Consider the following 12,652-nt stretch of genomic DNA (forward strand, 5'->3'; position numbering starts at 1 on the left):
TCCTTATATACAGACATTATATAATGTTATGTCCTGAGAACTGATATTTCATATTCATGTTCCTGTCAACCAGCAGATGAATGTCTCATAATCCATGTTTCAACAAATCAGTTAAGAAAAATAAATTGGTCAAGAAATTTGTGATTCAAATTTGGTGCATAACACTGTGGTGTGCTGTTTCACCACTGCATCAGATATTTCACCAATCAGATATTGTCAGACTATTTATTTCCTTTCATTTTCATAATTTTAAAATGATACTTCTGTGGAAAGTAAAGTTACTCCCTTTTCATGTAAATGTCAGCTCAGAGAAAATTTTGTGTGTACAAAAGATCTCCAAGAAAAATTTCTGTCAAATTAGTGCAGACTGATACCATAAATAATAAAGGATATAAAGCTTATAAATAACTTTACATGGCAATGGTGTGAGATATGATTGAAAGGCTTTGTATAATAGTAATTTACAGTATTTATAATAAACTATTTCCACACCAAACTTTTGTTTTCTGTATATGTACATTTACACATTCATATTAATAACAAAGCTCTGAAAATGTGGGTTTAAAAATCTGCAAACTCCTGCATATTGGAGAAATTTCTTCTGAAATAAGTGTAACAGAGAGCCCATTAGACACTTGTTTACTTATTTATCTGTCTCATTCCTAGTTATAATAAACACCCTGTTTGTTATTACTAGTGTTGCTCTAAAAAAAAAGTACAATTAACATGCCCTTGCTCATAATTGATGGACGACCAAGGACATCATCAGTTGACTTTTGCTTAGGAAAAATAAAACTCCAGGGGTCAGAATAGTGGAATAGTGGAGTGGAATAGCTCTGAGCAGATATTTTCTCATTGGGTTTAAAGTCAGTTGTGAATGATGTGATCCAACTTTGGATCCAACTCCAATGGAAAAAAAAGGTCAGCTGATTCTAATTTAGCTTTTATTGAATTACACTATTCATTTAGGCACAAACTCACAAAAACAGAAGATGCAGTCTATGGTATGGTCCATGTTCATGGTCCATCTGGAGTTCAAGCTGACAACTTCTTCATGAATATTTGTGGGATTCATTGTATCTATTTATTGATATAAAATATTTGTTACATTATTATTTCTTAATTTGTTATTATTTATAAATAAACTGTAACTAAAATGACAGCATCCTATACACCCCACCTCATTTACAATACCATGCATTGTAAATGAGCCCACCTTTCCCTTCACGGTATCTTGCGTGACACATTCTGCTGCACAGTGATGATGGACTCAGTTTGTTGTCCATTCATTTCCATTTCATTTTCATGCGTACCTCTTTCATTTGCAATTGCTGTGGTCATTGCATCCATTTCAAGAATCCTTTGCCATAACTTTCTCCAATTCTTTGCAAGATTCCCTTTTGAGATATAAAATACCACGTGGGAAAACAGTTGAATACTTCTTTCATGGACTTGATGTCAATGTCAGTTCTAAATGTAATCCTGAATACAAGTTGTATCTATTACAATGTTAGGCACTATTGACAGTGGTTATAAATGGACCAACTGCCTTCTCACCTTTAGTTCCTTGCTGTTATATTCCATAGTGTACAACAATTTTTCTGAATCTCTCCACTGTCCTTTACATTGTTTGACCTGAAATGAACAATTGTAGGAGAAAGGAAGATAAAAGGGTGAAACCTGTTCTAGACACCTATGGGAAAAGTGTGTCTGAAACATTATTGAGACTGAAAGCCATGAGAAATTTGTCACATTTGTCCTCTAATAGTTCAGTTACTGTCTCAGCAAGCATCTTTTCTTGCACTGAAATAAATTTAGAAATGAAGACAAATCTTGGTGTGTCACAATCAGGTGGCATGTAAGATATTAAAAATCAATCATTTACTTATATAATTGATGACACTACTTAAATGTATATACAGTTCACAGTATGTCTTGCTTTTAGCCTATATAAAAAGATTGAGAAGGGAGAAATAATCAGTAAAAATGATTTACTTACATGAGAGACAAGGAAGTATATAGAAACTAAATGAATGGAAGAGGCCTTTAAAAGGATTTCCAAAGAAGGCCATAACATACTGACGGGGGAAGAAACTGAGTCTTTCATTCATAGAGAATATTCTGAAGATAATCATTTTCAATCTGTAGAAGCTGTTACCGTACAGCCATATTATAGAAATATACCAAATGAAAAGTCCAATCTTATTTCACAGACGGCAAACATGTCTCACAGCAAGAAGGTAAGCCAAGTATGTACAAGTTTTCCCCTCATATTCTTTGACAGGTCACCTATAAAATAATAATTCGGCTCTTAGTATCCTGGTTTTTTGTGCCCGAGACACCAATAGGTGTCAACATTTGGAGGATACAGCTGAACCAATGGTCAGTCTAGTTAATTGTAATTGTATGTCATTGGTAATTAAGTAATTAATTAATTAATATCAATCTTAAAATTAATCAGCACTATGTTTAGAACTGACTCTTGTTTATGTGTACTTGATGGTGTCTTTTACAATCAACTTTTCATGCCACTTTATTACATGCACTGTGTAAATCGATCTGGATTACAGCAGCTTCCATATGACAACAATGTTATATATTTAAGCAAATTTGCTACGGCCAGAGATCGCATAGCAATTTGTACCTGAATGAATTACTGGTTAAACAATGGCCGATTAAGCCACTGGATATCAGTTTAATGCACAGATGAGGTAAATAAAATGTAGGCTGGCTAAGTAATAAAAGTTTGTAAGTGGGTTTCGCTCCTTGGTTATTTTTACGCCCAGCCTTCTGTGAAAGTACGCCTATACCTTGGGAAAGTTGAAAACTGTACGGAACGCCGTTGAACGCGCACAAAATGACGTAATACAAATTCCGGAGTAGAGTTCGTAGTTCAACTTGATCGCGGAGGTCAGGGTGTCCTTCCACACGTGTTTCCAGTAGCTTCTGGCAGCTCATATCGAAGCAGAAAGCGTTGAGGCCGGTAGTGAGACCCCTAACACAGCAGACATGTTAAAGTCTTTCGCCCGGGCGGTGAGTACCGCAGCTCGCATCTCCACGAGAACAGCGACTGCACCCTCAACCCGAGTACTAGAACCTCTGATGCGACCGACATTATGCGCAAATTCTGCAGTAATCCGGCCTTTCACTCGGTCGATCTGGATGATGACCAGCGGGAGCTCTTCGGGGCACAGGCCGACGTTGCTGAACTCAAGTCGGGGTATTCCATCTGTGTCTTGTGGCTGTGGAGGACTTCATACAGAAGGTAGGACAACCACAAAATACAACTGATGTAAACGCGGTTTAATCGCTGGCCATCTGTTTAGCTAGGTGTTTGCCCGGAATAGCTAGCAAGCTTCTTGTTAGTGTCTTTTTATTGCTGTCCTGGTAGCTAACTAGCTTGCTAACCACGAAGGCAGGAGTTTAGCGTTTGCTAGCTAAGTACTTGTTTAAAGAAGTGTTACATAAATGGTATGGATATCGATAGAGTGATTAGCTGGTCTGTTAATTTACTTTGATAATGATACTTGTAGCGTTAGGTGTTATGTATCTACTCAACCGATCTGGGGCATGATCATTAGATGTGTACACACATTGGCTAGCCGTCTTTCTGTACTGTAGAGTCGCAACAACTGTAAGAAGGTAAACACGTGACCTTGAGATTCGCGTGAAGATGCTAGTAGCTAGCTGCTGCTAGTTTGCAATGATGGGCATAATGTAACATGAACAGCGCACGTGAAATATAAAGGGGCCCATCTGATCCTGCTTGCCTTTTAAAACAAATTTCACAAACGTTAACGTCAGCTAGCTAAAATGTTCTCGTTACTTAATGATGGTGAATGTCGACATTCTCAAAAATTACTTCTGACATCCTGTGTGCTGATCATTGTGCAGGTACATTGCATATGAAAGCTTAAGTATACTGATGTTTACATCTTACAATTTTTGGATAGTATTGTTGTTACATTACGCTTCTGTCTCATGTTTCAGGTGACAAAGCATTTGCAGAGTTTCTTTCAGATGAAATCAAAGAGGAGAGGAAGATTCAGAAACACCACTCACTTCCCAAGATGTCTGGAGGGTGGGATATTGAATTGAATGGGACGGAAGCTAAGCTAATTAGGACGATTGGTGGAGAAAAGTAAGTGTTTGGCATTCGATGCATTTTGAAAGCCATACTTACTGCATTCCCAGCATCACCTCTTGCTAACAGGCACTGTGTTATATACTGCGTGTTACAGTTTGTTTCCACTCAATAAAATCTTTATAAAGACTACTAATAATGAGAGATGGAAGCAGCAGGTTGTTATGGCCAGTCACAGAAAACTTGCTGGTAAAAAGCGTGATCACTTCAGCAACCTTGGAATTATCTGCCCAGATCGTTTTACTGTGCCATAATGCCTTGTGGGGTTGTGTCTCTGTGTGCAAACAAAGCTAGATATGTTTCATATTAAAGCTGCTTCATGGCTGTTCTTCTCTCTCTCGATCCTGAAGGGTAACTGTCACGTTCAACATCAACAACAGCATTCCACCCACCTTTGAGGAAGAAGGGGAGCAGGGACAGAAGGGCGCTGAGAATGAGGTGAGCCCACCGCTGCGTTTCCCTGTCAGACCTGAACACGTGCAACTGGTGGGACTAGATAGGTCATATATTTTATTCCCCCTGGCCTGCTGTTTTATTTGGCTTGGAAAATGTTATGTATAACTCTAATTCTGTTCTTTTTTTAGCCTGAAATTGTGTCAACACCCAACTTTGTGGTAGAAGTAACAAAACAGTCCTCAAACAATTCTTTAGTGTTCGACTGTCACTATCCTGAAGATGAGGTGGGTAACGCAGTGCATTTGCAATGATTGTTTTTAGCATGTAGGCCGAGTTCTCACACAATTAATCTTCCTGATTGCAGCTGTCTCTCTTGTAATCTCTCTATCTAAACTGTAAACAGGTCTATCTCTTTATTGTGCATTTGTCACTGAGTAATTATCGCTGAATTTTTAATCTGGGGCCATGGCTTCTCTGTGATCCTATGTCTGTTCATTATCTGCTCTGCAATTTTTTTGGTGTTGTTAACCTCTTGGCTGTGCTTCAGGAACACGTGGCTTTGATGTTAGTTGTTGAAAAGGCCTCTCACAAAGACGGCGCTGAAAGTGTTGGTTTGTTTTCCAGACCGGCCATGGGGAAGGGGAGGAGGAGAGCGACATTTTTGCCATCCGTGAAGTCAGCTTCCAGCCCTTAGGGGAGGCTGACTGGAAGGAAACAAGCTACACACTCAACACCGACTCCCTGGACTGGGTAAGTAGGGCTGTGCCATTGAGGATGTGTGGTCTCTGCTCTTTAGAGCCTTATTGCAAACTTATCTCATTGGAGCTATGCATTTAATTGTATTATCTCTGTGAAAAGCAATGAACATACGGTAATTAAATCCAGGCAATGTTTGCTTGGACTATCTAAGCACAACAGATGGGCCTTACAAGGGTGTCAGATGAAAGGATGGTAGGTCCAAACCAACACTACCTGGGTATCTTTTCACATCTTGTCTGAATGCTTTTAAGACAGAATTTCCACTGCCACAAGGCTCTTATTTGGTTTGACATACAGCATACAAGTTGCATCATATATCTGATCAAAATGTGAAATCCTTAAAGCTACACAGTAGGTATATGATTAATGGATGGGAATGCATTTGTACAGATTACTTTTAACTGTACTTATTTGAAATTTACCCCAAGGCCCTGTATGACCACCTGATGGACTTCCTGGCTGACCGTGGGGTGGACAATACCTTTGCCGATGAGCTTATGGAGCTGAGCACTGCCCTGGAGCACCAAGAGTACATCAAGTTCCTGGAGAATCTTAGTGGCTTTGTCAAGTGCCAGTAAGCATTTACATAGGGAAGACAAACATGATTTTCTCCCACATGAAAATTACATCCCCTTTTCAGAATCCTTATTTGGAAGGGCAAAAACATGAAGGGTCTGGTGTCCCATAAGTGAATACACAAGAATGTCATATTAAAGTTGTCTGAATTATTGTCATATTAAAGTTGTTTAAACTGTTAGAAAGCCTCAATACTTCCTTGAATTGTGCACTTGTCCTGACTAGTTGTCAGGGTAGCAGGAGTCACAATAATTTAAAAAAACTGGGGATTCAGCTTAACTGAAATTGTTCTTACATTGCAAAGCAATTTTACTCATTCCAATCATAAATGGGACTTGCTTTCTGTGATGGAAACCTGCATTGCTCCCATTTCTGGCTGCAGCTGATTGAAAGTGAAAGTGTGTTCCTTTCCCACTGATACTCTTGGCAGTAAGGATGTTACCATTCTAGGATGAAAAGGCCAACAAAGTAGTCACTACGGTTGGATGATGCTGGTTCCATTCTTGTTTGAGTTATAGTGATGAGTTGGGCAGGAAACTAGTCAGATACTTACGTCCCCCCAGTATTTTCTGCAGTGCTGAAACTGAATGGAGAGACACAATGTATCGGTGTTCCTGTACATGCCTGTTAATGTGCAAGTGAAACGGCTTTCTAAATTATCAATAAATGTTTACTTATGAAATTGCATAGAGTTTTTGTTGGAATGCTAACTGACTCTATATGTAATTCCCCCCCCAAAGGGTGTAGATGTAACAAAAGTTACACAGCTTTCACATTTGTGTTACACTTAAACTAGTATTTGGAAACACTGAGAAAGGCCAGTCTTGACCTGTACACCTGAACTGAAAGGTCCAATCTTCATGCAATTTGACACTGGATAGTTAATGATGGCAGTACTTCCTCCATTAATACTATGAAGCTGCATCCTTTTCCCCACCCATTCCTGACAAATTTTCTGAAGGCTACAAAATATGGTTCAATAAAAAAGCAGTCAATATGACATAAAAAGAACTTTATTTCACAGAAATTAAATACAAGTTTCAGACACTGAAGGGATGACGCTTGCCTGAAGTCAAACAAGTGAATGGGAAGTGTTCACAGAACAATGGACAAGTAGTCACACACCTGGGGGGAAGAATGCCATTTGTTACATCCAAATCCACTTCGAATCATTTTTAAATGAGTCAAGGGTTATAATTTGAGGCTATTGAACTTAAAAAAAAAATAATATTGTAAAAGTGTCCGCTCACCTTGCAACTGATAATTAGATTTGAAAACCCGTCTATGTTGCTGGCCATAGAGAAGACTGGATTTTGCAGACATTCTTCCATGTGCTCTGTGACTCTGCTCTCGAGGAGTGATCTCAGATTTTCAGGTGTAATATTCCTGTGCTGGACACAGGAATCAGAAGGGTACATAATACATCAGCTTCAGATGTGAGATGCTTTATGGTATAATAGATACGTGCACTGTCCTGAACAATGCAAAAAGTAACATACCCTTGTGTTGATGTATAACCCACACTGGCAAGAAGTAAAATGGCTGTTAACTGTCAGATTGTTCCTGGAATATTAATGCACAAAAATAACAATTAAGGAACACCAAACCTCTAAGGAAAAATTTAAATTTATCCTGAATGCCACACTAGAAGAAAAATAAGTAATTGGTTAGGAAAAGACTGTCTTAACAGTTACGTCAACATAGTTTTCCTTTAAAAAGGGAAACAAGTCCTTTTGAGATTTAACTAAATATAAACATACAAACTGAAGCTTCACCACAGAATACATGAAGTCATGAATCCAGATCCATGAGTCACACTCACATGTGGCAAATTGGACATATAATTTGTCCGTTCTCTTCCATTCCTTCCACCGCTGCATTTAAGAACCCCTCCTCAAACTGCATGCTTTTTTCATACTCCTCAATAATCAGCAGTTCTAATAAGGCAAGAATGATTCAGATTCAGATACAGTACAGCATCTGCAAAGCATATTTTTAATCCCTTTTGCAAAATGCCTATTGCAAAGTTAACTAACTAAAGGAAATTATGTGAAGACCCACCATGCAAATATTATTGTCTGCTTATTAGCCACAGGTGGGATCATGATAAAAAGCAATCCACAGCCTTGTGCATATTTAAACAATATTTTATAGTGTTTTATCTTTTCACGGAGGACCATCACAGTGTCAGTCAAGAATAAAATGGGTGAGTAGAAGACAACCTATTTGAAAAGTGGACCTTCTCTCATTTCCAGAAAAATACAAAGTACCTTTCGTTGGATTGTGGTCTTAAATAAGAAAGTTAGCTCGCCTTTTCAGATTTATAGCTTTCAAAGTTGGCATGATGACAAACAAGTCTACCTTGTGACACCAGCTCCTGCTGAATCTCCTCGAGGACCGACAGTTCATCTCTGTCCTGCATGACACTGTACATCTGTTGGAGGCAATTCATGGTGAGCAGACGTTTTGAGATTAATAGCCGCATAAGGCGCTTAAAACTGCGAAACTCACCTCCACGATGCCATCTTTACCCCAGAGGGAGGGCAGTCTGCTGTCGGCTGACTGGAGCGCGCTCCACTCCTCCTCCATCACCTCCTTGACGAGGAAAGAACCGTTCCCCGCGCAGTGCCGAGCCTCTCCCATCTGCCGGTACCTCTCCAATAAACGTGAGCGACTGTTTTTCAACCTCTCTACGCAACGCTACATAAAGAAAAGTCAGGAAAGCCTGTTTGTTCCAGTTATGGCAGCAGTTGTGTAGTGCTGTGTAGTCTCTATGAATATACACATTATTATGAGTTTTATATCCAGTTGACTACAACTTCTTACTGAGACTTAGCTATTATGTAAACCATACATTTTTAACACTATTGTCAATATCATTTTGTTGAGAACTCATAGCTGCCAGACTGTCCTTGCTCATGCAGTATTTCTTTCCCATATGCCATACTAAATTATTCGGAACACCCTTGTGTAACGAGCCAACCATTACTAAACAGAACAGCGCGACGCTCAGGTGCTGGTTGAGCTACTACAGCCGTGGCCTCTATCAGTTTTTCAAGTACTACACTGCTACCAGAAACAAGAGTAGCAAATAATAATTACACAGCATTCTGAATATAACCCGACTGTTTGCAGTAACGCTACAGCATCCGAGTTGTGCAATTTATTTCAGCAATTGGACATGGCTGAGAGGAGCACGGACCCAAAAGGAATTAGAATTACAATGATCAATACCGCCTACCTTCCTGTAGGTTTCTTTCCACGGTGGCGTAGTCCCTTTGTAAAGAGAACGATGTCTGTGAAGGGCATCCATGTTTTTACCGCGTAACGTTACAAGTATAAAAATAGAAACCAAAAAAGAAACCAACTACAGCCTGGTTACCTAACAATCTGAGGTTCCATTCCCGTTTTCTTCCCAGTTCGTGGCATTTAACCTTTTCCACTGCGACGTAACAACCAGGAAGTAGGTCTGACGATTAGCAACAGTGTGGGACTTGTAGTCTCGCAGCTTGCTTAAAATAGAGCGGTTCCCATGCACCCCATCACACGGTTTAATTGTGAAATACCCAGGAAAAAAGCTATCTATATATTGCCCAATATGGACAGTGGTTCTTTTGTGTATTGAATGCAAATTATCACATATTTGTCTTCTTTCAAACAAATGCGTTTCCACGATGTAGTCATGTATTTTATAAAATTAACCATTGTAAAAAGCAATATTTCAAGTTAATTTGTTTTAGGTCTTTACATATATTTAAGTAAACCATATTTTGTGATTGAAAAGACAAACTGTTGTAATATACTAATTCAAATGGATAATTCCTCCAACTGAATTAACCAGCCATGAGCAGACATCTAGAGCATGTAGATACCTTGTCTTTAAAAACCTTCATTGTGATAATCCTAGGTAGTATGTGTTCATGCATTTCTGTATTAATGCAATCAATAACAGGGTAAGAGCTATACATAAAATATCATTTAATCAATCATCCCCAAAAACACTTATCAATAGAAAACTTTTGGCACACCATTCACTGTAGGCCTATGCCATTAATCAAATTAGGATGTAAGTAACAGCAACAACATTATTATTGATGTTATTAAGAAGGGTGTGTTTTGCTTACATAGTATGACATAAACTGCATTTAACATCTTTAAAAATGCCCACCATGTGACAGTAACTTATCAGCTAATAAAAGATTAATAATAAAAGAGTTGTGCTTTATCATTACTGCTGCTCAACCTGAAATAAGCAACATTATTATATACTTGCTGTATGCACTTTTGTAAGTCGCTTTGGATAAAAGCGTCTGCTAAATAAATAAATGTAAATGTAAATATAAAACATTATAGTAATCGGTCTCATATGTGTAACGTATGCCTATGAGAGGAAGCCATTTCTCACCAATAACTTTTAACAATATCAAGCTCATTAGTTCAAATTATCTATCTCTCTTGTTCTATCTTATCTATCATTTCTATCTTTACCTTGACCTGTCTGAGGAAAACTAGTTTTGAAATGTTTTGCAGCCAAGTGTGTTAAGTGTATTACATAAGCCAGTGCACAGTATGTTCTGTGATCTTAATATTAGAGTGCTCTGTTGCTCACTGTAGCCTGGTGCCACCATTTAAATTAATCTCTTCATATTGAAATTTCTCTTTTTGATTTTTCTTTTTATTTATTTTTTTGCAGTGTTTATACATGAAAGGACAACATTTTACCTGGTTTAAATTAAAGGGACAGAAGGACTGAAACAACCAAAACGATAGATATTATTAGTTTGACTGGAATATGTCAGATTAGGTTATGCAAGTAATAGGATGTACTACAGTAATAATGTACTACAGTACCAGTCAAAAGACACACACTTTTCTTTATTTTTACTATTTTCCACATTCTCGAATAATAGTAAAGGCAAATATATGAAATAATACCAATAGAATTATGCATTGACCAAAAAGTGTTATAAACAAATCAAAACTATCTTATATTTTAGATTCTTCAAAATAGCCAAAAATATTTTTTTTAAATTAAAAAAATTCATACATAGGCATCAACTTCACTATTTATATTTGTCTATGGAACAAATTTTAAGCATATAAGCATAGGTCTATAGATCTAAATGTCTTTGAATATATATTTCCCATTATCTTACTCAGGTTTGTCCAAACTTTTGACAGATACTGTACATTGTCATGCTGTGAAGTTTGTGGTTTGGTTCCCTAGATGCCACAATGAAGAACATCTGTGTCTTTACAAACATTAACAGAATGCAGCTGCAGCTTCTTTGATAGTGGAACAATTTCTGCTTAAATGTGAGGGCTGTATGCATTCTACTTTGCTTCAATCACACACCCCTTGCTCCTAGCATCCCTTGACATTTTCTCTGGAGACTCATGTTAGTCCCCCAACACACACACACACACACACACACACACACACACACACACACACACACACACACACACACACACACACACACACTCATCATGTTTCACTCTCACCATTTAGCAAACACTCTTTATACCACACTGCACCTGTTAACATTGGGCTGCTCATTTTTCCATTGTTAGCACTCCCGAATACCATCTCATTATACTGGGGTACAGGGGCTTTATTACAATAATGATGTCAAGTCAAATTCACTTTAAAAATCTCAAACACATTCATAATATTTCTTGAAAATTCTCTGGTCCCACTGGTACCATCTAAACAATGCTAGGAGAGGGGAGGCTTGAACCTAAAGTCCCAAGTCCTTTGTTAAATGATAAGGAATGCCCAGTGAAAGCAGCCAACTTATGGGGTGCCCTAAGATAATTCACAATTACCAAAGAGTGGCAGTCACTTCCAACATGCAAACAGTATCCTTCCCTCAATGTTAAGGAGAATGTTTCACTTCAGCTCTGACAGTCTGGTGACTACGAGTGGACATTATGTTTCAAGGTATTCGGGGACTACCCCAGATGATATTCATGCGACCGCACTGTGTTGGGTGGCCACAGAGTCCCTAGGACCCATTTAATGTTTCCTAACATGTTGATGGGGAGCCTCTCAAGGTCCTGACATCGACACACCTCACAAGATCATTCATGTTCTTTGCAATCCTCAAACCCTCTATCAAAGCCCTTTCATGTCCAGGATTCAACATACATGCAGTAACAACTATAGAGTCTGCTAATTTCTTTCTTAACAAAATTGTTTAAACATTTATATGTGATGTAACAGAGGATTCTTCCATGTACGTTAGAGTGCTGCTTTTGACTGTGTGTGTGTGTGTGTGTGTGTGTGTGTGTGTGTGTGTGTGTGTGTGTGTGTGTCTATGTGTGTGTGTGTGTGTGTGCCTGTGTGTGTGCGCGCGCGCATGTGCATGTGTGTGTTTCAGTCATTATAAAAGAGACCAAGTAAATGAAGTGTTTCAAAAACCATTTTCCTCCTAGAATTTGGCTTATAATAATTTATTATTCCTGTGTGATTAAAACTATAACACCAGTTACTGCCTATATTTCACCTTTATTCAACAATAGTTTTCAAACACGTTTTTGTTTTAAATAAGAGTTGCGTAAACTGAAATAATTATTAACATATTGAAGACATATACATAAATTTAACATAAACATATTTTTCCCTAGCTAAGTTCCTCAGATGCACCTGTATCGAATGTAAAGACGTTTGTGCATGCCCCTTTAAATGCAGTGTAGTTGGCTGAGGCAGGACAGAGGTCTCTTTACATAATTCAAAGCCCGTGTAACCAACTCAACTTTAACCAGAATGCTTGT

At 38.2% G+C, this 12,652-nt stretch overlaps 2 protein-coding genes across 3 annotated transcripts; one reads left to right on the forward strand and one right to left on the reverse strand.

Annotated features, from left to right (window-relative positions):
* Positions 1 to 2,903: 2,903 nt before the first annotated feature.
* LOC118774957 (complement component 1, q subcomponent binding protein) lies at positions 2,904 to 6,518 on the forward strand. The gene is made up of 6 exons (XM_036524591.1): positions 2,904 to 3,265; positions 3,991 to 4,141; positions 4,495 to 4,582; positions 4,729 to 4,824; positions 5,165 to 5,290; positions 5,728 to 6,518. Exons 1-6 carry the CDS (start codon positions 3,010 to 3,012, stop codon positions 5,875 to 5,877), a joined length of 867 nt encoding a protein of 288 aa, XP_036380484.1. The 5' UTR covers positions 2,904 to 3,009; the 3' UTR covers positions 5,878 to 6,518.
* Positions 6,519 to 6,927: 409 nt separating this feature from the next.
* Positions 6,928 to 9,281, reverse strand: rpain (RPA interacting protein). Of its 2 annotated transcripts, XM_036523395.1 has the most exons (7): positions 9,117 to 9,281; positions 8,387 to 8,575; positions 8,237 to 8,309; positions 7,698 to 7,812; positions 7,375 to 7,438; positions 7,126 to 7,266; positions 6,928 to 7,000 (listed from the first exon to the last, which is right to left on the reverse strand). In XM_036523395.1, the coding sequence occupies exons 1-7, from the start codon at positions 9,186 to 9,188 to the stop codon at positions 6,971 to 6,973; spliced, it is 684 nt and encodes a 227-aa protein (XP_036379288.1). In that variant the 5' UTR covers positions 9,189 to 9,281; the 3' UTR covers positions 6,928 to 6,970. The 2 variants fall into 2 exon arrangements, with proteins under 2 accessions (XP_036379288.1, XP_036379287.1); XM_036523394.1 differs by having other exon boundaries at positions 6,993 to 7,266.
* Between the last annotated feature and the right edge of the window lie 3,371 nt (positions 9,282 to 12,652).

This window comes from Megalops cyprinoides, chromosome 3 (assembly GCF_013368585.1).
Source record: "Megalops cyprinoides isolate fMegCyp1 chromosome 3, fMegCyp1.pri, whole genome shotgun sequence".
Taxonomy (NCBI): domain Eukaryota; kingdom Metazoa; phylum Chordata; class Actinopteri; order Elopiformes; family Megalopidae; genus Megalops; species Megalops cyprinoides.